The 26,375-nt window shown below is 33.4% G+C and overlaps 2 protein-coding genes across 4 annotated transcripts in view; one reads left to right on the forward strand and one right to left on the reverse strand.

The window, feature by feature from the left end:
* LOC123527802 (phosphatidylinositol 4,5-bisphosphate 3-kinase catalytic subunit alpha isoform-like) overlaps positions 1-7,820 on the reverse strand; it is a 45,332-nt gene extending 37,512 nt beyond the window's left edge. Inside the window, exon 1 of one of the 2 annotated variants that reach the window (XM_045307479.2) lies at positions 7,685-7,820. The gene's annotated coding sequence lies outside the window, so the exon portion shown is untranslated. Of the gene's footprint in view, positions 1-7,632 lie in introns of both variants that reach the window. The other variant, XM_045307481.2, reaches the window with a different exon arrangement.
* A 3-nt stretch (positions 7,821-7,823) lies between these two features.
* The window catches only part of LOC123527805 (filaggrin-2-like), a 52,351-nt gene continuing 33,799 nt past the window's right edge, over positions 7,824-26,375 (forward strand). For both annotated transcript variants that reach the window (XM_045307484.2, XM_045307485.2), the window contains exons 1-2: positions 7,824-7,970; positions 25,156-25,296. In XM_045307484.2, the coding sequence (XP_045163419.2) occupies positions 7,937-7,970; positions 25,156-25,296 (175 nt within the window). In that variant the 5' untranslated portion in view covers positions 7,824-7,936. The remainder of the gene's footprint in view (positions 7,971-25,155; positions 25,297-26,375) is intronic.

Consider the following 26,375-nt stretch of genomic DNA (forward strand, 5'->3'; position numbering starts at 1 on the left):
GGTGCACAGTAAAGTGCCCAATTGTGTTAGCATCTAAGTCAAAAAATAAAGTTTTTACTTTGCCTTGAAAAATACCTTTTATCTACACTTCAACATATTGTGCACAAGGATCAGTACCCAAATAGATAACTTTTTGGGAATTTTTTTCAAAAAAGTGGATTTAAGTTGCCATGTCGGGTTGGGGACGGACATTACACTGTCATTCAAATTAGATTCCTACTGTAAATGTTTTATGCAAAACCACTTCTTTTATGTGTATTTTCTAATAGTTTGAGGTCACAGATAAAGAAAATATAAGCCTTAACTCTTTGTTTTTCCATTTTTTTTTTTAAAAAATAGCTAATTTTTTGAAGCTTTGAACCTTTAAAGCAATTAATTATTACAAACAACAAAGTAGAAACATAAATACTCTTATTTATATTACATTTAAGCTGAAAATATCATAAATAAATAGTGTCGGAAACGGGGGACGGACATTACATAAAATGACTGGTTCAGCTTTTATAACTACAGTCAAACTCGCTTTATACGAACTCTTCGGGACCTGGGAAATGTGCTCGTATCAAACGAAATTCGTATTAACGAATGTATGACTACCGGGTAATTTGCACGAGCAAGTTGGGCAGTATCACCGGTATCGCCGGTGAATAGCTTCCGATAAATAAAATACAGTAGTGAATATATGCTCATTAGTAGTTTTAACTGATTGAGTGTGTTCAGTTTACAATAAAATTACTCATACTTAAACCCCTAAAAATGTATGAAAAATAAATTTTAATTTACAAATGTATTGAATCACCAAGTGTTTATAGCACATATCGATCTAGCACATATAGATACACAGGAATACAGTAACGTGTATATTTTATGTCGATGCATTTTTGCAACAGGTACTTTACACATGGTATTTCAAACATTTACTTGAAAAAAAAAACTGGTAATTTTTTGTTGTATTTTTGATACTAAAAGAACACTGTATAGCCCTAAAACGTACAATGATATTGTATTTTCATGGAGAGGTGTACAAATGAAAGTAATTATTGCTGAATTGCTAAATACATTATTACTTGGACTCGATTGTAATGAATAAAATAACTGCATACATTAATCTCATTATTATGTATTTATCGAATAAAGGTGATAATCACTTCGACTAAATATCAGCACTGTAGAGATTCAAACTGTTAAAAGATCAAGCGTAGCAAAAAAAAACCCCGCCGACTTCTAAAATTAGTTCATATCAAAAAATGGAAACTTATAACATTTTAGCTCAATGGGACTTCCAAAATGTGTTCGTATCTCCCGAAAATTCGTATGAAGCGAGTTCGCTATTACCGAAATAATTTTACAAAGAAATAGAAGGACTCAGCCGGGGAATCCGGATTTTGTTCGTTATAGCCGAAAATTCGTATCAAACGAGTTCGTATTAAGTGGACTCGACTGTACTTTGGAACATAAATTACTCTGAAATTCAAATTTCTTAACTAAGGAAACATTTGTGTCATTTCAATAGGTAATATGTCTATAAATATAATAAATGGTTTTACTAAATGATAAAGGAAATTCATTTCAGACATTCATTCAAATAGCAGTTAAAAAGCGAGCAAGATTGAAGTATTTCATTTTTACTAATTTTCAAAAAGTATTCTGCTAGTATTAAGCAGTATTTGTCAAAATCAGCTTTACAATCAATTCTTTACTGCATATTATCATATATATGCAAGTACTGTTCTGTTTCAAAGAAAAAAACATACATGCAGTACACGCATTCCCATAAAAATAATCCATATCTAACAACCTTCCAGTAGAATACAAGCATATTAAATGTAGATGACCATAACATTACTGTATCAGTTAAGCTTTCTATCAGTGCTGTGTTAATGGTACAAAAAGAAATAATGATAACATAATAATGTTCTGTCTATGATTGAAAAAATATAACACTTCAACACATTGTTTTTTTGTATACTTGTTTGTATACTTGTTTGTATACTTGTACCAGTCTTTTATTTTTCATGGTTTAATTTAATATAATACTTTTTTTGAAGGGGGAAGTTCTTGGCAAAAAAGGCAAAATATATCCTTACTAGGGGTTTTAATTTTAAACAATAGGAGAGATCGCCATTACGTCACGCATAAATACCTGTTTATCTGGTGGTGGGTAAAACAAATGTTTTTACACCGTTTGTGTATGGGATCTGAATTTTTAATTTTTAATAACTTTTTCGCTCATTTATGGATTTTAAAAATTAAAAAAGTTTTGGAATGCTTAGGATTTTCATATTTTCCCATTTAAATATCTTTTTAAAATGAATATCCGTTTTAAATGACATAAGATTTTAATAGCGGCGTAGCGATCCTCCAAACATTTTGAAAAAACACTGTAAGTTAAGCGTTCATAATTAATCCATTTAATTTAGAATTTATAATCAAAAGTAATCAATAAATTGCTTGTTTTATACACTTTCCATTGATCCAAAAATTATTGATATTATTTGTGTTTTAAGAAAATTTAAGCCGTTAGAAAAACATCACTGTTTACAAAAAAACATGGACGCTCGGCGTCGGCCCACCCGGTCTTTGTCTTATCAGTTCTAAAAATAGAAAATACAATGGATTTGTTTACAAACACGATCACTCCTATACACTGGATTATAACACTTACATCAAAGAGTGTTGTTTTAGGTAAAGATTCCATAATGATCAATTAAGATCCAGTTTAGGGGTTTTATGGTCCCTTGTATATTGGCACCCTGGTGAGAAAGTGTGATTTTGTGATCTTCTATGGTCACCTGTGTTTTATGGCATGTTGTTGCCATCTCAATAGGTCACTAATTAATTATGTTGTTTTAATTAAGGAATGATTTTGATGCATCTTATGACCCTTAATGGTGTTGATGAAAATATAAGAGAAAATATAAAAGATAAGAAATATACAGTAGGGCACTAGGGGAGGGGGATCAAGTGTTTAAACAGTATGGTAGCATTTCAAAACGTTTTTGTAATTACTAAGGGACAAAAGGGAGGCATAGTTTTCTGGATATGATGTTAAAACCTATAAATTACAACACTATAAATTTCAAGAAGACAGAAGACTAAAACTCTACTTACTTTTTTCAACATGTAGTTTTAGTACAAAAATGTAATGTCCGTCCCCCAACACTTTAAATGTGCTTACAGATAATGTTTGGCAAAGTTTTACTCTATATATGTATACTCATTAGTCTTTTTTCATGTTTTTTCATGAGTTCTTTATATGAAAGTAAAATTCATGTATGAAACTGATTCATTTGCTGAAGATTTCAACAAGTTTTGACATTTTTTTACACACACTGTGTTTTTAAGAAAAAATGTCACAAAATAATGTATTTTACTGATTTTAAATGCATTTTTTTTAAATTTCAGTTCTTATTGGTAAATCAGAAATAAAAGGAATTGAATTTGATAGAAAATAACAATATATATACAACATTTAAAATCAATGATAAGTGGGGACGGACATTACTTATAACTTTTACACTTTTGTCAATATCTAAAAAACTGCTTGATGGATTTCAACAATTTTTGGAAATGTTACTCATGTCATCATATGTGAAAAAAATTTGCTGCAAATTTCTAGTTTTATAACACTTAATGAAGTTTATGGTAGGGGGACGGACATTACGGATTTTTTGTCACAAACTAACTTTTGATGAGATATTCGGCTATATTTATTTATAGACTTGATGTACAGAAATGATACTTTGACTATTTCAACTTATATATTTTTCAAACTTTCCAAGGCCATCCCACATGTTCTAGCACCAAAAGATACTACTTTTTTCTTCACTTTTTTAAGTATAGCATTTTCAGATTTCTAGGGCGTTACATCCATACAACTTTGGTTCAAACCATGATTCTCAGAACAAGAATTACAGAAGAACATGATGTTATATATCAAATGAAAGCAAATATATTTTTCTTTTAAAAAATTTAATAGTGAAGATGTAAAAACGAACAGAATTTCTGTGAGACAGCTTACAAAAATGATGGAATTTTAGATGCTAACCCGTTACATGCAAAAATGGCTAATTTTTGCCTACTTAAACTTGTCGCACTACTTTATTTCTAAATTTTCATGATAAATGTTCACCTCCACATTTACATCTGTATCATACCTTACTTATAAACTTTATTTCATAGATCTATCATGTACTGTTTGAAAGATGGGGCTATGTACATGATTTTTTGCTGAATTGGGCACTTTACTGTGCACCAGGCCATAAAATAACATCTGGGCCTTGAATTAAGGCCCCCTATTATACAAAACACATCTTAAATATTTTGGAATATATCCAGGCATCGACTTGTATTTGAGTTAAAGTCTCCAAATTCTAATTTCGCTGGGCCTATGATTGATTAGTTTGACCGGAAACTGTCAAAACTACGCAGCGCAAACAAATAAAAAAGAATAAAAACAAACAAAAAACAAACAAACAAACACTTAATTATTCATAACTATGGCGTTCACAGAAAGCTACTGTTGGTCAGCTGAATAAATACAGTGAAAGAGGTCCATACTGCGGCATCTTCGGACACAGCTTCATAAAACGTGTCTGTAGAAAATGGAATACATATTCCAGACGACATGCCCTTCAGCGGAGAAGCATAGTTGACTGGTGGTCTAGGCGTGAAGCGACTTCAAATACTTCTTCAAAAAACTCACGTAGCTAAATATGACATCATTTTTAAGTCGGGGAGAATGACATGCTATCACTTACCAGGCCTTTTCTCCATCAATTTGGGAATGCCACCGACACCAGTGGAATTGGGAAAATGCTCTCGGAAATTGTCTTAATTGGGACAATTTGCAAATTACCAAAAATCTACATAAATGTGTTTTTGTGTGAAATATTAATGAATTGCATTTCAGTAATTGTTCAACAGTATTATAATTTACCTAAATATACATACAAATTAGCAGAACTATCTTAAAACAGCAAAAACCCTAAAAGGTATAATCATTTGGGAAGTTTAAATTCAACTTTGGGAAAAAAACATACTTTTTTGGATTGGGATTACCTCCTTTTACCAGAGGTAGATTTACAGGGGAAAAAAACCCTGCTTACCAACAAGGATCTGATGAAATCCCTTTTAAACATCTAGAACGAGTTGACATCGAGAGGAGTGAGACTGGTTGTATTCGGTTCGCTGTTCGAAAGACATCACCGGCGCTATAACAAGCTATGCAAGAGCCTTAACAAAATTCTGTTTTAGTTACACCCATGCAAAATCTGGCACCTCAGCGATTCACTCATAGGCAATGACAGCATGGACCTGAAAGAACGAACCCACCTCCGACCATGTCATGAACAAGACTTTGCCAGTAGCATTGCAGATGCGTTCCGCTATCTGTCTTATTACATTTAAGACTAATAAACTGTCCTTTTAAGGAAAACAAAAGTCCTTCTAAGGACTACAACATACGCCAAGAAGAACCTCTCATATTGTCATTCTGTTGTATGCAAACATTTTTCATACACCAAAAACACATCTATTTAAATTAATGTCTCAGACATACACTATAATAAAATTTCGTAATAAAAAAAAGAGTAACAAATAGGAAACATTATAATGCACAATGCATAGTTCGGTGCTCATCTAATAATACTATTAAATAGAGCAAGATGACAAAAAAACGACACAATCATCCGATTCTATTCATTTCTTCATTATTGATTTTTGCAAACTTCCGTTTTATCGGCTGCAAAAGCAGTAAATTTCTCGAGAAGATCAAAAATACACTTTGGTATAAATTTATTCAAACAAATTTCTGTTTGCAGATAGGTATTGATATCTTAAATAAATAACAGGTAAAATTAAACCAGAACACTGCTTATTCGCTAAGAAATCGATTACCAGACGACTAGAAAATTGCCAGGAGAAATGCTAGTCATCCGGTTACTGGACGACTAGAATGCAGGCTAGGCGTCTGGTTACCGGACGACTAGACACTTCCTATAAAAAAAATATCTCAATATTTCTTACAATCTAATGTTGGCAAAAAGCCGGTCAATATGAGTATTGACCGGGCCGGCGGTCAATACTGGTTAAAACCAGTCAATACCGGTCAATACTGGTAGATTCAATACTATGGCCACTCTTGGGTGGTCAATACTGGTTTATTCAACACTTTTACATAATGCACATTCACAGACTGGCACAGGCTGTGATAGTAATATAAAAATAATAAAGCAAATTGAATAATATAAAATTTTGTTCATTAAAAAGTATAGTGGTCAACACTGGTCGATTCAGTTTTGGTCTGTGGCAATGTTTCCTGGTCGGGCTAAGTTTTGGATAATATACTTAGTCTGGTCAGCGGTCAATACTAGTTTATTCAATGCTTTTATCTTCTTACAGTAGCCTTTATTATAAATTAATTAAAGATTATTAATATAAATTACACTCATTGAAACGGACTGTACTGGTCAATTCAAATGTTGGTCCTACGCAATATCCCTGATTAATACATATAGTGGTCAATATTGGTCAGTTGGATACTTTGATTGTATGACTTATTTTATCATATTGAAGCATCTCAATAATATAAGTGGGATTATTGATCTTGACAGCTAATTAGTGACTAGATAGACAGGTCTGCAACATCTATTGTATATTGTAAGACATGGTGACTGTCAATTATGCAATGTGACAATTGCTGTCAAAACACAATTAAACCACTTCCATGAAAGGGTCCAGGTGTTTTGCAGCAGTTTTTCATTAAATTATTTATACCAATATAAAAAAATCATTAAATTTATCACTTGTGAATCAAACACTTACTGCTACAGTTTATGAAATACGTTCTATAAATGAAGTTCAGCAAAACTATATATTATCTTTGTAATCTTATTTAACAGAAAATGTTTAATAACCAGTATCAATCAGTATTGACCAATCAACCACTTCTGACCAATTTGGGAGTATTGATTTGGTTGGTTTAACTAAATACTAATGCCTGCATTTACCATTATCAAGCCCCAGATGTTCTTATACAGTCATTATTTAATTGTTCATAAACTTTGCAAACTATCTTAACAGTCAGTATTGACTAATTGACCAGTATTGACCAATCGACCAGTATTGACTGGTATTGACCACTTCAGAGAGTATTGACCGGGACGGTTTTAACCGGTTAAAACCGGGTGTCAGCTCTTTCACTCCCAAGTCTTTTCACTCCTAGGTCTTTTCACTCCCAAGTCTTTTCCTCCCCTGACTATTCACTCCCATTTTCTTTAAAGAGGTGACTTTTCACTCCCATTTTTATTTTGTTCTCTAGAAATTATATTCTAATAATTAACCGCTGGTGGTTTTAACCGCCCAACATTGTTACAATCACATCAATTTTGTTGGACTACCGTGTCTACACGCCAGTATGCGCCACCGATAAAACCAGTAACTTTACACAACCGTGTACTGTGATTTCTCCTCTGTTATTTTGGTCCTTTAAAGTTTATTTTGGTCCTTCAAAGTTTTGATGTTTCGATTGCCCCGTAACAAATATAAAACAATCTGACCGTCGAATTTTGACTATAGTCCAGTCATCACTGTCGTCATGAAAAGATAAATTTACACTAAATCATCACTTACAAATTCTTTCGCTACATCGCTTTTTTCTTTCGACACATTTAATTTGCCTTACCCTAACTAACTGTCCTCTGTCGATCTCTCTGGTAAAAATAAAATTTTACAGTTCAGAATATGCTCAATATTCCACTTCCTGTTTTTCAAGTACACGTTTTTGATTGGCCAAAATGCCGCCGCTCCTTAAATTCAACCAATCGCTGTATCTGTTACATCCAGCATAGGTAACAAACAAAATGGTGGGCGAGCGAGCATGTTATTGACAAAAACGTAGAAATTTACACGAGAATTTGTTGCTATTTACTAAATCATGTCGAACACACAGCCGAATACAAGTTACACTGGTATGCTTAACCGTAAACACATGTTTATCATTAATTTGTATAGTACCTGTAAATAATTTTTATTCGGAACAGAAAAAATGACTGATTTGAGGCTGAAGTTGCAAAGGCAGCGTGGTAGGAGGTGTCTAAATATACGTAGATCTAGATCTGTCAAGCCTGTTCATCATGACTACTATGAAAGTGATCAATTTGGCACTGATTTGATGGATTGTTCTTTCCCTACTAATAGAAGTTCATTTTGGAATTCCAGACAGTTCCCCCCCCCCCCCCCCAAGACTATTCCCCCTCTGACAATTCCCCCCCTGACGATTCCCCCCCCAAACTGGGGGGGAATTGTCACCTTATTTTATTTATATTATTTTTTCTTTATACTGATGTAAAAATATCTTTCTTTTTACTAATTTTGTTCTAAGGTGAGCTTTTTATTATTCTAAATGACGAAATTATTATTCTTTGACCTGGTAACTGACAGTTCATTGGATAATTGTATTTATATCCTTTATTCTATTATCTATATTTTTTAGTTAGACATTGTGAAAATATTCTTAGGACGGGCGTCGGAAGGTGATTGATATTGGGGCCGCGAAAGGTGGGGTAGGTACTGGAGGGAGATACCTCCTCCCATAATGGGGGTACGGGGAGGCTCCCCATAAAATTTTTGTTCTGGTACATTTTAGGGGTATTGACTCCAGTATTTTCTTACTAATTACATAATCAGGTCAGAGACTTCCCCTGGATTGAGAGACAGTCTCTCGATCTAAACATTGTCGCTCGTTTGAAAGACAAAATGTCTCTCGATCAAAAGACTAAAATTAGCTTAAGCAATGAACGAGTAATTAAAACTGTCTTTTTAGAATGCGCAAATTTATTTCAAATATAGAAAATTATCTTTCTTTTATCAAATTTTCAAAATCAAAATTATTTGGGAATTTTGCTTAAGCATTATAATGCTTAAACAAACTTCTAAGACAATTTGTTTCTTGTACAGTTTACTTGAAATAACAAGTTGTTTCAATGAATAGATAATGCGCCTGTAAGGAAATTATTTTTTTAATAATGATTTCATGTTTTTTCAACACTTAAGCTAAATACAGTCTTTCGATCGAAAGACATTTTGTCTTTCAAACGAGAGACTGTGTTTAGATGGAGAGACTGTCTCTCAATCCAGGGGAAGTCTCCGACCTGATAATGTCACAAATTTAAGAAATGATTTAAAAAGTTTTTCATGATGAAAACATGTGAAATCAGAGAATACGTACCTCATCATAGTGAAGCCAAGCACTGAACATTGAATGAGCGCTGTTCAGGATTTTTTATTCCAAAAGTGCGTTTTGGAAATTTGAAATTTAGTGGTTGGTTAGGAGTATCCATTATGAGTATTATAAAAGATATGACGTAAGTTAAACTTCACTTCTTATTTTGTTTGAAATATCAATTTTTGAGTAAAAACAATTTATGCAATTAATTCCTTACATATTAGCGGTGTGATAAATCTTAATACTTAATTACCTCTTCCATAAAAAAAAACATGACATTTATTTTTCTTAATTTTCTACATTAATTCCTTAGATCTTAGCGGCAGGGTATATTATGTGGTATCATTTTTAAGTGTATTGCCTCTATATTGTGTGGCTTCTTTAATAAACTTAGCTATCTTAAGAAGCAGCTTAGCATTTTTCGAAGACATTGAATTATTATTATTTTTCTGAATAGTGGGCCATTGTGTATTACCAAGGTTCTTCTTTCTAATATCTGTATATTGAGTGTAGGACAAAATCCTCTGCGGATTTTTCAATATCTATAATTATCTACATCTAATGAATGTGAATGGAAAGAGGTGTCTTGAAAATAATTATAATCATAAGAGTATTTTATCGATAACTGATGCACTTATTAAAGAACAAAATTCAGCCAAAAGACTCAAAAAGAGATTTTTAAATAATTATGTTAACTGTGCCATTGGTTAACTGTATCCATTATTTTAACTAATGTAGATATTTTCAGGACACAAATATCGCATAAAATATGAGAACGCCAGAAAATATTGTTTTATAAATAAATAAAAAAAGAGTGCCAGGTCAGTACTTACGAACAATTATAACTCACAGGACCACTGCATCCGCTTTATTATCCCCCGCCGATGAAATCGGGAGGGGGGTATTGAAATGGCGTTGTCCGTCCGTCAGTCCGTCCGTCCGTCCGTCCGCAGCCATTTCTCAGTAACTACTTGGTAGAATTTCATGAAACTTGAAATAAACATGAACCAACATACTGCGATGATGCCCGTCAAGTTTTTTTTTTGATTGGTCAATTTCCCTCAGAGTTATTGCCCTTGATTTAATAAAAAATGTCCGTCTGCAGCTATTTCTCAGTAGCTAACAGGTAGAATTTCATCAAATTTGAAGTAGACATGAACCAAGATACTGTGCTGATGCCCGTCAAGTTTTTTTTTTTTGATAGGTCAATTTCCGTCAGAGTTATTGCCCTTGATTTAATGAAAAATGTCCGTCTCCAGCCATTTCTCAGTAACTAGCAGGTAGAATTTCATCAAACTTGAAACAGACATGAACCAAGATACTGCGACGATGCCCTTTAAGGTTTTTTTCGATTGGTCAATTTTCCATATAGTTATTGCCCTTTAATTGTTTAAAAATCCACAGATCTGTACATAACAAACCAACCAATTGGAAGAATTTCATTAAACTTCTTTCATTCTTTTCCATGAACATTTATTATAAACATGTGATGTTGTGTAACTACACCTGGTCACCACCTTACCTTGGTCCCCCCCCCCCCCCCCCCATTTTTTTTTTTTTTTTTTTTTTTTCATTTTTCATTTTCTATCAATATTTATAATCAACATGTAAACTGTTGTGTCCTCACCCCCCACCCCACCCAAACAAACCATTCATTTTCTTTTAATTTGGTTTTGACTAATGAAATTATTTGCTTCTTGGTAACATTCTTAACTTTTTGCTGGATATATTTTTTTGCCGTTCCTCAACTCTGACCCTTTCGGCGGGGGATTCCAATTCATCGAATTTGCTTGTTTGATTTTATATTATGTAGAATATGATAAATACTTCCATCTTACAGAAGGATTATTTACACATGAAACAGGAAATAGTACTTGTATAAAATAAATCTCAAACCTTTTTGGGATATTTTATTCCAGAATAAAAACCTAAAATGTATAATAATTAAGGGATACATACAAACAAATCATTGTTCCTTTGACTTCTCAATTCGATTGAAAGGTGCTGATTACCAGAATCGCGTAATGACATTATTGCAATAAACAAATTTAATCAAAATGGTAACCAGTCAATCTTTGACACCTCTTGATTGAATTACCAGCTGTAAAACAGTAATCAAAGCTGACATTGACCAATCAATTGTGATATTGTTGTTGTTACATTTTAATTGTGTTCTATGTGTTAGGATTATGGTATTTATAAACAATATAACAATTTGTCCATGTATAATGACAATTATCAGTATTCAGTATTACTAACTTTGTGTGATACTTTTGATGAAGCACTTGTTGAAAATTGTGATAAACCCAAATTAGATAATGCCAATCAACTTCTTCTTGTAAGGATGGCCAACTGTTTTTACTAAATTAATTTTAAATATATTTTTATCACTCAATGTTATGAAAACTTTAGGCAAAATAAAAATCAGGAATAAGAGTCTTTGTGTTTTCGTCTTTCGGCAAAGGCCGACTCTGATTTTATCAAATTTTATCGAATTTTATCGAATTTTAGCTAGCTTTTTAACCAACTTTTATTCAATTTTAACTCTTTTATTCAGATAAAAGACACAACAAAATCAAATAAATCTAGTAAACTAAATTAAAGTAATGGCCAGCAATGTACATATGTGGTAGGGACCTATGGTGGCATAAACAACGCCCGGACCGAGAAAGCATGTATTAGAAAGACGCCACCATAGGAAAATCCAGTAGTGACGATGAGCCGGAAACATACAGATGTCAACATACAATGGTAAACAAACAACAGGTAAACAGGTGAATTTTAAGTAAAAATTCTTACGCGTAATTTAGCTACCGGGTACACAGGATTCGCGTGTAAAACATTTATTAATTCATAGATTATCTTCAAATTCTCAAAATCGCTGAAGAATACATATAGCTATATGGCTAGAGCATTTTTAGTAAGATAATTTAATTAATATAAGCAAAATCACCTAGAAACGGTCGAAATTTGACAAAACCAACAGCAAAATTTCATATAGCGCGATCGTAAATTTATTTATTTTTTATACAACACGTAAAGTAATTAATATCGATATAATCATTAAATGTAGACCCTAGACAAGAAAGTGCAAAAAAACAGATCGGAAAAACATTAAAAAATGACAAAATGACAGCAATTTAAAAATATAGAATAAAACAGAATAGTTAAAGCACATTGAATGTTTAACGCATATAGAGTAAGCATATTTATCGATATGACACAATTATGCAGTAGGCGTGGCGTGTAATCTATAAATAACCTGTGTACTGATAATTATCAGACGTATATAAATGATCTTTTTAAATGTGTTTTTAAAGTTTTAAAGTTTCTAAAGTTTTAATATTAATAAAATAAATCTTAAGAGTATAGATGTAGTTCATGGTCAGTGGCAGTTTTTCTCAGGCGCTTCAGGAGTGTTAGTAAGGTAGTCGCGGCTCTTACCCTGGATGACAAAATTCTATAAATTTAAATATATATTTCATAACCTATTTATTATTTCGGAAATTTAGACACAGTTAAGGGGGGTATAACATTTAAAAACAATACAATAACAATAAATACTCCAGCCAAGACCCAGACATGTTCCAAAATAACACCCGGGCCTTGAATTAAGGTCCCTTTTTAACCATATCATATAAATCTAATTCTTTGGAATCTATCCAGGCGCCGACCTGTATCTGGCAACAGGTCTCAAAATTCAAATCTCGCTGGGCCTACGATTGATTAGTTAGACCGGAAACAGTCATAACTACGTAGCGCAGCGTAAACAAATAAAAATGAATAAAACAAAACAAAACAAATCTTGTAAGAAATTTATCAAAACCTGTATTGTAAGGATATAGTACTTTTTATCCAGAGAAAATACTATTACTCCATGCTTTCTGGAATGAAAGCAAACCAACACATGTAACATCCTTAATAAATTTCATGGTGAATTCCAAGGACGTTTCAACTTGTAAAATTGTATTGATATTTCATCGTTTTTTTAATTCATGTTTGCAGCTTCGTTTTTGATCAAGTTTTTCATATTAATGTTTAAAGTGGTATTATTGGCTTTTATTAACATAACTGTAATCTTTTTAGTTTTCCCCAATTAATATGATTAAGATAGTTTTATTGTCCAACATCGGGAAACTCGGAAAACATGAAAGAACATTATGGTTAGATTATCTCTCATGTAATTAGATATTTGATTCGATTTTTATTCTAGTATAATAATATATAAACTACTTACATAAAAATAGAAAGAATGTAAAATAATTATGTATATAAAACACTAATGAAAATGCTAAAAATGATACTTTAATGCTTTATAGCACTAGCTAGCTATTATCCAAAGTAGTACAACTTCAAATAGAAATGAGCATTATTTTGACGATCAGACAACCTTATCAAATGTAAATATTTCTTACTTCTTTTTATATATGTCGTAGCATAAAGGTTAATTCTCTATAGATAAATACAAAAATTAACTTAATTGCTTTAAGTGTATTTAAGTTCTAAGCACTTTTATGATTTCCACGTTCCCAAAAATGCCACATTTTCACATAGAAAAATATGCTATTTTGACGATCAGATTACCTTATTACATGTAAATATTTTCTATTTTTTTTTACATACATCTTTGCATAGAGGTTCCATTATAGATATCGTTAACAAATAAATAAATTGCTTTAAAAATAATTAAGTTCTCAGCCATGGCTACTTATCCAAAATGCTACTACTTCACATAAAAAAAATCCTTATTTTGGGTACCAAATTAATGCATCAAATATAAGTTTTTCTATTTATTTTTAAATATACAGTATTGGAGTATAGGATTTTTCCATATTAAATAAACTTTACAACCCTTTAAACATATTATAATATGGAAAGGGGGAACTGTCACCCTTACATAACATTGTGGGGGGAATTGTCCGGGAATGAATTGTCTTGGGGGGGAATTGTCTTGAGGGGGAATGATCTTGGGGGGAAATAGTCTGACAACCTTCATTTCGTTGTGGGTCAGATAATGACTGCATAAATTTTTCAACCACCTAGGTCGGAAAGACAATTAACGTCCTTTGAGCGTGATAACAGAGATCAATTTTTTAGGTCAGAAAGGGATCATGTTTATTCTGAGGATGACAGAGTACAGCAGAATAGCTCAGAAAGAGAGCTTGTGCGCTTTGAGAATGTCTTCCGTGTTCAATCTCATAGGCTGGAAAAAGATCATGTGCCCTTTGAGAGTGACCACAGTGTTCAGATGTATAGGTCAGAAAAAGATCTTATGCGGTCAATGAGAAACCACAGGGTTTGCTCATATTCATCAGAAAGAGAAATGGAAACTTGTGAAAATGACTGCAGATTTCAATTTAATAGGTCAGATAGGGATCACATGCACTCTTGAGTATGATCACAAGGTTAATTTGCATAGGTCAGAAAGAGATCTTAAACGAAAATTAGAGATGTATATGGACAGTGTTGAAAAATCCTATGATGAGAGTGGTACCAGTGTAAAGGGTGCATGCAGGCAGAATGATCTGAAAGATTATTATAATGAACATGGCCTATCAGAGAGCTGTGCTGATCAGAATTATCTGACTCTGAGCTGCCATGAGGTGTATTCACATGCAACAGATTGGTCTAAACAAAACAGATTCCATGAACATGTTGAAAGATACAGAAATAGTTACCAAAGACACAAAATATGTTACTCAGAAAGAGATGCCAACAGAGAAATCAGTCACTCTAAAAGTAACAGATATCCAGATCCAAGATATAAGTGGGAGCATCACACACATTCTATAAGGCACAGTCCAGGGGGGAATACCTCAAGAAATTGCACAGAAATGTCCCATGAAAACAAAGTTGTTAAAAGACAGTGATTTTTTCTGCCCTTTTGGGAAAAGGTCCGGTACCGGATAAGATGGGGAAAATAGCTAGGTTTTTACTCAGATTGGGAATTTTTATAGTTAATAAATAACATCATTTAGAATGCTTCTTCCTTTAATTCCATGTAAATAGCATCAAACAAACTATTTAAATGGTTAAATCATGGTGAGTGTCAATGTAACTAAGTTTTCCTTCCGCAGTCATCAAAATGCAAACTTAATTTGGTCATTTTGGGAATTTTTGGATGATAATTGGGAAAAAAGACTGCATTTTTCAATTGGGAAAAGGTCCTTTTAGGGGTATTTTATAAAGAAGGAAAAAAATCGCTGAAAGACCTATGCATAATGCTCATAGTGATAAACATTTACGACAAAAGATGGAAGGACAGTGTAACTTTAAAGACAGAGTTATTAAATTACATGATGATAAGCAAAAAGATAAGCCTGAAACAAAAAACTATGACCCAGAAAATTGTAATGACCTAATTAATGACAGGAAAATTTATGATAAACAAAAGCTTAAGTCTAAGAAAATTCAGATTGATAATTGAAGAAAGAAACATCATGTTAAGAGAGATAAAAACTGTGATGATTTAAATGATACATTGATCAAAGATGTTTCTGATAAAGAGAAAGTTATTTCAAGAAAAGATCTGAAAGATTTTTCTAAACAATTAAAGAATCGCAAGAATTCACTCGAGGAGAAGAAAGGAAATTAAATGTATCTAAGATGATAGATGTTAACAGTAAGATGAAAGAGGTTAATATGAAAGTTAGTCACTCAGAAAAGGTACCAATAGGAAACGAGTCTTTGCAAAAAGAAGAGCTTTCAAAAATTAAACCTTCACCAGAACAAGATGATAAAACTACTAAAAATGTAAACACGAAGAACGAAGCAATAAAGAGAAGAAATTATAGAAAACATGAGAAATACAGAACAGGAAATGAACTTGTTAAAACAGGGCCAAAAATAACAGATATCCCTAAAAATAAAGATATAAATGAAAAGAATACTGGTAAGAAAGATTTGAAAAATAGTAATGATCCTGTTATCTCTAAAAACAATTACATGGAAAAACACAAACTTGATGCAAAATTGGATGGGAAAAATACTTGTAGCAGAAAGTTTGAACGAAAGTGTGGAATTGTTTCATCAGAATGTAAAAGTTCTGAAAACATTGATAAACACAAAAAGTTTCAAAATCTTATGAAACTATAAAGCAAGAAAGGCACGATAAAAAGAAAAAGGAAACTGAAAAATCAGAAAAGGTTATGGAAAGGGACAAGGCTCCAAGAACTGAATTTAGAAATCCTAAGCGGTATGGTTACCAGTTTAAAGACAGGAATCTGAAATTTTTTGGAGAATCCAGAAAACTTCCTAAAACTGAACAAGAGAAGAAAAAACTCATAATTGAGCCTTGGATGGATGAAGAATGTTTAAAATTAGTTGCTCTTAAGAGAACAGCTTATAACAAGTACAAAAAACACCGTTTATCAAAACGATGTTCTACCTATTTGTTTTGTCATTATTGTGAATTAAGGAATAGAGCTACTCAAGCTGTGCGATATGCAAAAAAGGCGTACTTCGCAAAACTTGGATTACCAGATTCTTACAAATCAAAGAAAGAGCAGGCAAAGGAAGATATGGGAAGAGAAGCCGGAGACGGCTTAGAAGAAATCCCAGTTTTCAGCAACTCTAAAGGTATTAGCAGTATGCTGAACAAATCTACTAATGCAACACATGATATTTGGCTGATACCTTTACCCCCAGTCACAGGATTTTTTTTTCAAACAAGCTTGAATTTTTGTCACATATAAAACAATATAATATTTAAAATAGCTACAATAATGTCATGAAAATCAAATCATAAAATGATAGAATGTTTATTCATTGTGTATCCTATTCCTAAATTCATTTTTAAAGATCACAAAAAAGGCAGATAAAAGTTTTCTTTTTATTATAAAGTTTTTTTACTATTGTTGCAAAAACCACAAAGAGAACGGAGCCGTGAATATTAATTTTTCACTAGAATATAGTTAAATAAATATCAGGCAAAAAATAACCTATCGAATGCTCTCCTTGGATATGAATTTACAATGACATTCTGTTTTTGTTATCATTTTCCATCTTTATAGCATTTTTCATTCATTTTAACATGTTTAATATACCTTATTTTGTGACTTCTTTAAAAATGTGGTATATGTTGATTTTGTTGAAAGTTTGATTTTTTTATTTACAGGATATTCTAAACATTATGCAATATTAATTTTCAAAAATATACTTTCAGTAATTGTCAGGTATTGGCAAAATGTCAAGTGTTCTTTTAGAAAATTTGTTCAGTGTAGATGCTGCTAGTATCATTATCGGAGGGGGGTGGGGAGGAGAGCTTCTGTAGTTGTTCGGTTAAGGTTGCCAACTTTGAATCACTTGCTTCTCAAAGCTGTAGGTTTCTAATTAAAATCTCACTATGGGAATAGAATTCTTCCGTGTGAGGAAGCCATTCAGCTCGCTTACAGGAGGTCAGTGGTTCTAACCAGGTGCCTGTTTATGATGAGATAGGCAGGGGAGCACCTGCCATCAAAAGGCAGGAAAATTGCAGTATAACTGTAATCATGCAGGTGTGACACTATACCTAACAAGAACAAGGAACTATCACAGTATCAGTATTAGTCACTTGGTAAACAAGCAGATTCAGTTGTCAGGACTGAGTGGCAATTAGATTCAAAGCTGCTGGTTCTCAGCACTACATGTGTGGTATAGTTTTTTTAATTTTTCAGAACAATCTGTGGCTTTCTATAAGGGAAAGTACAGCACTGTAAATGCCAAAAGAGGGAAATCCAAATTTGAAACTTAGACTTTAGAATATCATGGTAACAGAAACAGTCCCTATTTACAAGGACTGATGCCAGTTTACTTTTGAACTTTGGTACCTGATGAGAAATAAAGACAGTTAGTGGACATATTTATCCGAACTTTGTGAGTTGTTAATTTGAAGACTGGGTTTGAAAGGTGTGTAAAATCAAAAGTAAAATTATTCACTATGTATATTATGGAATATTTTCTTTAAATTCCAAGGGAAAGATATGACCTTTCATAGGGGAAAATATAACAATTTTATGTGAAGAAAATGTAGCTATTTTTGGCTAGGGAAAACAGCCATATATTCAGTTGTAGAAAATAGAAACTAAGAAATCTCTTTTCCAACCAGTTTTCACTTCCTTTAGTATCTAGCAATGTCAGATATATGCCATAACGGTTTGTATCAAAACTTTGTGAAAAACTGAAAAGGATATTCTTTTTTTTACCAATACTGAAAATCTGTTGCTTTAACTTTAAACTACCAGAGTGTACATGTATTGAGGCTATGGTTACCAGTGCTCCAGCTAGGATTAAAAAAGGGCAGGTGCTGGCACTGAAAAGGGCACTTCTGGGGTGGTGGTCGGTCCGGGAACGTGTCCCCCCGGGAAAAAAATATAACTGGTCCATGCATACAATGCATTTTAACATACTTTAGACATGGAATTTGGCATAATTTAGGCATGTTTTTTTGGCACACTTTAGGTATGGGCTTTTAATAGGCTATGTCTGTCATATCTAATGCACCTGATTATTAACTAAAATTTCTGCTGTTTGTATTTTACTTGGCATTGATTTTCAACTTGTAACATTTCTTTGTAATTGCATACTGAATAAAAATATCTGTGTTTAGGCCTATTTACTTGTTACAATTTCAGTACACATCTTCTCCATGTAGGCTACTTGATATTTATAAATTTATACGTGCAGCATATTATATACAGAAAATAAAGTTTAAACTTCCACTTAAGTCAATGAAATCAGGCAAAGTTTTTAACTTACAACAGTCTAAAAGCAAGTTTAGCACTTATAATAGACATATTCCGGGAATCCAAAATTTTATATCCGGATATGGTTACACTTTTTTCTAAAAGTCGTCGAATGTCAAGTTTAAACAATATTTTTGAAAAATTATTATGATGCAAAGACAGTTTAACAGCATTTTACAGTATCTAACATTAGAGTGTACCCTGTCATTACATCTTAGTAAACTAATTTCAAAGAAATCTTCATGAAAAAGCGGCAATTTCACAAAGCAGACGACAACCTACTTTCGATTTCAAAAACTTGTAAAACGATAAAATCAAAATATTTTCCCATTTAAATTTGATTGTGATCGATTTTTATTAATTACATATAAATGTCTGTTGTCTGGACTTAAGTTTCAGTTGTGTATAAAGGGGTATTTACAACTATATTACCGAAAACGAAAGTACACTTTGACAGATGGCGCGAAATGACAATGATTTCAGACTGGTTTGCAAACTGTTTTAACACTAAGGTTCAATGATTTTAATGCAAGTGGAGCAGTCTAAAATATCATGGTCTGCCTCGGGCACGATTACAGCAGGTAATTGTTTAATTGTTTGCTAATTATGTCAATGACCCCCGGCATGTATCACTCGATAAAAAGGGGGCAATAAAGCAGTGTATTATAATCATTGAGGCAAAACAGGGAAGTTTGGTTAAAAAAAGAAATGAATGGTTGTAAAACGGGCAGGGTGCCTGGCGGGGCAACAGGGCGGAACGAATTTTGGAACGGGCGATGCGCCCTACTGTAAATAGCTAGCTGGAGCACTGGTTACTCTAATTGTCCACTGCCTTTTTTACAGAAAAAAGGGGGACTTAGTAAGTGGGTCTGATCATCTGTCAGAGTGTCGCATTTCAAGTCTGGTCTATAAATTAACCATTCATTAAGAGATTTTAATATTGTCACAAAATGTTCTCAATATTGGTCATAATGAGGGAAGTTTTGCACAAGACATAGGTCCAAAGCTTCAGTGTCACAAAGGGAGGTCAGAGGTTTACAGAAAGCTTAAGGGTTACACTTTGAAGTCTTTAAGTTTTACAATAAGCTTCATTGTCTCACTGGGAGGTCAAAGGTTTACAGGAAGCTTCAAGGTTACACTGGGTAGGTCAGAGCTTTGCTAGAAGCTTCAAGGTCACACTATGAGGTCAAAGGTTTACAGGAAGCTTCAGGGTCACACTGGGAGGTCAAGAGGTTTTCTGGAAACTTCAAGGTCACACTGTGAGGTCAAAGGTTTTCAGGAAAGTTGGAGGCAAAGGGCTACAGGAAGCTTCAAAGTCACACTGAGAGGTCAAAGGTTTACAGGAAGATTCAAGGTCACACTGGGAGGTCATAGGTTTCTGGAAGTTCTAATTTCTATTGTAAATTTAACACTTGTTCTGTAAGTAAGCAAGGGACGCCATAATTTAACAAAAAGGCACTGTAAGTAATCAAAAGAGTGCTTTAAGTATATAATAACACTGTAAGTAAGCAAAAGGCACTGTTAATAAACAAAAAGGCACTGAAGTAAGCAAAAGGCACTGTAAAGTATTCAGAAAGAGACTGTAAGTACAATGTAAGCAAAAAGGCACTGTAAGTAAGCAAAGGGCAACAAAGTTTAGCAAAAGGTACTGTAAGTAAAAAAAAAAAGGCAACAAAGTTTAGTAAAAGGCACTGTAAGTAAACAAAAAAAAGAGACATTGTAAGTAAGCTAAAAGGACTGTAAGTATACAAAAAAGGCACCGTAAGTAAGCAAAAGGTACTTTCACTTCTTCAAGTAAGCAAAAGGCACTTGAAAGTATTCAAAAAGAGACTGTAAGTACAATGTAAGCATAAGGGCAATGTAAGTAAGCGAAAGGCAACAAAGTGAGTAAAAAGCACTGTAAGTAAGCTGTAAGCACAGTAAGTATACAGAAAGGCACTGTTAGTAAGCAAAAGGTACATAAACTTCTTTAATGGGAATTCCTATAGTTTTTTATGCGCATCTTTCTGTGCAGCCGACACTATCTATGGAAAATTGAAGTGAAGTCAATATTTGTTGAAACATGTGGCAGACAATCTTAAATATGAGGAATCTTGAATAAAATAACATTTTTATACGCCCGTTTGAAAAACGGGACGTATTATGGGAACGCCCCTGGCGGGCGGATGGGCGGGCGGGAGGGCGGCGTCCACAGACCTTGTCCGGAGCATATCTTCTACATGCATGGAGGGATTTTGATGAAACTTAGCACAGTTGTTCACCATCATGAGACGGAGTGTCATGCGCAAGAACCAGGTCCCTGGTCTAAGGTCAAGGTCACACTTAGAGGTCAAAGATCAAATTCAAGTATGACTTTGTCCGGAGCATATCTTCTTCATGCATAGAGGGATTTTGATGAAAGTTGACACAATTGTTTGTCATCATGAGACGGAGTGTCATGCGCAAGAACCAGGTCCCTAGGTCTATGGTCAAGGTCACACTTAGAGGTCAAAGGATACAAGAATGAAAACTTTGTCCGGAGCATATCTTCTTCATGCATAGAGGGATTTTGATGAAAGTTGGCACAATTGTTTACCATCATGAGACGGAGTGTCGTGCGCAAAACCAGGTCCCTAGGTCTCAGGTCAAGGTCACACTTAGAGGTCAAAGGATACAAGAATGAAAACTTTGTCCAGAGCATTTCTTCTTCATGCATGGAGGGATTTTAATATAACTTGGCACAAATGTTCACCACCATGAGATGGAGTGTCATGCGCAAGAACCAGGTCCCTAGGTCTAAAGTCAAGGTCACACTTAGAGGCCAAAGGTCAGATACAAGAATGACTTTGTCCGAAGCATTTCTTCTTCATGCATGGGAGGATTTTGATGTAATTTGGCACAATTGTACACATCATGAGACGAAGTGTCATGCGCAGGTCCCTGCTTTAGAATAACTTCCCTTTGTTGTTACTATAAATAGCTTAGATTGTAACTTTTTCATTACTAGTCATAGGGAAAAATCGAGACCACTTTTCTGTAGTACAACATGCATGTTACATCCAGTTTTGAGGTGTATTTTGACCAATCTCTACCTGGTAAGGAGTTTTGTGTGGACTTACATTTTTTTTTTTTTTTTTAAGATTAACTTCCTTTAGTTGTTACTATAAATAACTTATATTGTAACTTTATTGTAATTGACCGTAGGGAAAAATCAAGACCACTTTTCTGTGGTACAACATAGATGTTACTTTCAAATTTTCTGTGTATTTTAAGGTATCTCTACCTGGTAAGGAGTTTTTATGTGGATTTAGAAAAACAAAATAATTACAATAATTACTAAACAACCACAAAAAAATTCCATTTGCAAATACAGGTGCTAGAGTAAAGAAATTTGCTGTGACGGGCGTATATTGTGACATTCTGGCACTCTTGTTTATAATTGACTGTAGGGAAAAACCAAGACCACTTTTCTGTGGTACAACATAGTTGCTATTTTCTAATTTTAGGTGTATTTTAAGGTATCTCTACCTGGTAAGGAGTTTTTTGTGGACTTAGAAAAACCAAAAGAATTACAATGATTACTAAACAACCACAAAATTAAAATTACATCTGCAAATACAGGTGCTAGAGTAAAGAAATTTGCTGTGACGGGCGTATATTGTGACATTCTGGCACTCTTGTTTAATAAGTTTTATCAGTAATTAAATGTTGATACTGGTTTATGTTGTATTCAAATTGACATGTATCATGCCACTTGCCATTTGTAGCTGTTTTGACAGCGCATTTTAGTACAAAGACAGAATTGTTCATATATTGTTAGACATCAACTTTGTTTTGATAAGAAAATATCTCCTTTCAGATTATTTGGTATTAAATTATAGCAAGAATTAAGAATTTTTTTAACTTTTTTTTCAATTCTAGCAGGTATACATGTAATCAATTTGGTCAGGTTCGCGTCATTTTTCGTCCGAACAGGTGTTGTATTCAAGCGGTCTTAACGTGAAATTTAGCCTGGTGACCCATACATTTTTGGCCATTTTTATGTTCACAATACAATTATCTATACACAAGAAAAACAGGGAAAAAATCTATGAAACAGGTTTTTCAAAATTTTAAAAAGTATTCTTCACTATGGGTATTTTTCGTTGAAAAAGTTCACAAAAGTGAATATAAAACAAGATTTTTTTTTCGTTTGTACCCATTATTGTAATAGTATTACAAATATGACTATGATGTGAAATAAGTATATAATAAAATATGTAAAAAGAAAAAACCTTATTGTGCTGTCTTGATGCATATTTTGGTTGGTATTTATAAAAAAGCAGAAAATGTTGAAAATGTTGAAAAATCGCTGGCAGTTTCAGCAACAGTGGGTGTGTTCAAAACATTTTCACAAAAACAAGCCTTGTGACCCATTGTTTTTATTTGTTCATTGTTTTCAGCACAAATTTTCCTATCATATATATCATGTGAATTTGAAAAAAATCTATGAAAGCAAAAAAGCTATAGGAATTCACTTCAAGGAGGTAGGTTACCTTGTTACCAGGGTAAATTCAAATTAGTTGAACCGCAGTGATTTTTTGTATTTCGTGTAATTTAATGTTTTAACTGCTACAATTTCAGTTCCGTTTATCTCTGTCCCTTCAAGTACAATTTTTATCCAGGTTTGAAGTACATGACCCTCTTAAGGTATTTTATATAGAAAGAAGAAGGAAAATACGGATATTTAACACTTTTCAGTGTATTTTGGTTTCATTGTTATCCGTAGAAGTCTGCATAATTAATAGTTTTACTAGTATGCGCATAAGCTTTCTTATAAAAGCTTAAAATGTATATGTCGCGGGGCTCGTGTTTCCATGGTAACGCATTTTCTCTCATTTTTCAACAATTATATATGAAAACGGGTTTTTCGACGGCTTCAGTGCCATTCTGTTATTGACCAACATGGAATATTTGGGTTATATGATTAGCAAAATACCAAGAACTTTACATGGTACTATGTTTTTCTTAAAGTTTAGAGTAACCATGGCAACAGAGATGTTTAAAATAGCTTATATGTTGCCTTTTATCGTAATTTCTTATAAGAAATATTATATAAAATTATCTTTCTTGTTAATGTAGCTTTAAAACATCTTATTTCTAACGTTAGTAATATTTTCTTATGAATTACAGTTAATTTAACAAATTTCACAGCTTAAAATACTTACAGCAGTGCCCGTCGTCTGACATTTTTATTGAAAAATCGTTCTGCATGCTGCAATTATTCTCATGGATATTGTTGAAATGAAAATAAAAAGCCGAAGCTGTGTTCCTTAAATAGACCAGTGTCAACGCTTTTGAATTTTACAATTAGACATATAGGTCACGGGCTTCGTTTCCATGGTAACATCAATTTAATTTAAGACACCACAATTTTATACTGAAATTTTAACAATTTTAGAGCTTAGTTTTAGTATTTAAGTAACAAATTATCAACGGAAACTGGGAAATAGGTATAACAAATCAAACTGCCCAATTTTTATTTGTAAATGACCGTAATAAGTTACCTTTCAGCCATCTATATTCCAAATCACATCAGTTACCATCATCCATTTTCTTACATTCCGCATAACATTTCAATATAATTACATAAAAGAAGCAAAATATTGATCATTTTTCAGAGCAAAAGACTAATAAAAAGTATTTCAGCAAATAATGGCTGTTTAAAAATAGTTCAAATAAAGAAAACGCACAGAATAACGTACTTTCAAAATAAATGCTATTAATTTTGCGCGGTAACTGACACGTAACGCAATGACGTCATTTAAGGCAACAATGTTTTGAAGCGTTTCTGCGGCAATTCATTCATTATTTCTGCATTATTAAACCATTAAACATAAGATCGGAGGTAGGTTCAAGATTTATTTCCAGAAGAATGGATATACAAACACATTTAGTTTGTCGTAAACGTCGTCGTAAATCGTCACGTTAGCTTCCGGTTGGACATGCGCACTTACAAATATCAAGGTAACCTACCTCCTTAAGTAAGCAAGAAAGCAAATTGTAAGCAAGAGGCACTGTAAGCAGGCAAAAGGCACTGTAACTTTGTAAGTAAACAAAAGGGCACAATAAGTAAACAAATGGACACTGTAGAATAAGCCAGGAAGGACTATTGTTACTTTCTGAACTCAAAACGAGTGATGGCAGACCATAGTAGAAGATGTTAAGTTTTCTATTGATTGCTTTCAGATTATTCCCAGTACCAGGGTTACCAGTACCCTGCTGGTGCATACTCGACAACACAAGCATCTACTACCAGTGCTGCTCCTGGCTATAATTACGGTTACGACTACACACAGGCAGGATACGGCAGCTATGACGGTTACTCTGGTATGTTTCTGTATTCCTTAAAGATGACTTAGTAGATATGTATGTCATTGTATTGTTCACAATACTGATACACAGTTTGGGATATAAAAAAGGCCCTACCAAATTGTTTTGGAGATGTTGCCTTAAGAGACAAAACATGATAAGTAAAGACTAGAACTTTATGAAAGAAGTGCCCCTGCAGATACACTGGGGAAAAGTTACATGTACTTTAAAATGAATATTTTCCCGTTGTTTCATTTTGATATTGTTGGGTGAAAAAATGTTTTTATGCCCCCCTTCAAAGAAGGAGGGGTATATTGTTTTGCAGATGCCGGTCAGTCTGCCGATCGGTATGTAGATCAATCCATTTCTGGATGATAACTCCAGAAGGCTTGGACCTAGGATCATTAAAGTTTATAGGGAGGTTGTTCATAACCAGCAGATGAACCCTATTGATTTTGATATCAGTAGGTCAAAGGTCAAGGTCACAGTGACCTGTTATAACTCAAGAATGCTTGGGCCTAGGATCATGAAAGTTGATATGAAGGTTGGTCATAAGCATGCAGATGACCCCTATTGATTTTGAGGTCAGTAGGTCAAAGACACAGTGACCTGGGACAGTTAAACGGTTTCTGGATGATAAATCAAGAATGCCTAGACCTAAGATCATAAAAGTTGTGATAAGGAGGTTAATCATGACCAGCAGATGACCCCTATTGATTTTTAGCCACTGTGACCTTAACCTTTGACGTACTGACCTAAAAATTTTAGGTCAGTAGGTCAAAGGTTAAGGTCACAGTGACCCAGAAGTTAAACTGTTTACAGACGATAACTTGAGAACATTTGTGCCTAGGATCATGAAAGTTGATGGGAAGGTTGGTCATGAGCAGCAAATGACCCCTATTGATTTTGAGGTCAGAGGTCAAGGTCACAGTGACCCAGAACAGTTTAACGGTTTCCGGATGATAACTCAAAAATGCTTTGACCTAGGATCATGAAAGTTGATAGGGAGGTTTATCATGACCAGCAGATGACCCCTGTTGATTTTGAAGACAGTAGGTCAAAGTTCAAGGTCACATTTACCAAGAACAGTTAAATCA

Source organism: Mercenaria mercenaria, chromosome 14 (assembly GCF_021730395.1).
Source record: "Mercenaria mercenaria strain notata chromosome 14, MADL_Memer_1, whole genome shotgun sequence".
Classification (NCBI taxonomy): domain Eukaryota; kingdom Metazoa; phylum Mollusca; class Bivalvia; order Venerida; family Veneridae; genus Mercenaria; species Mercenaria mercenaria.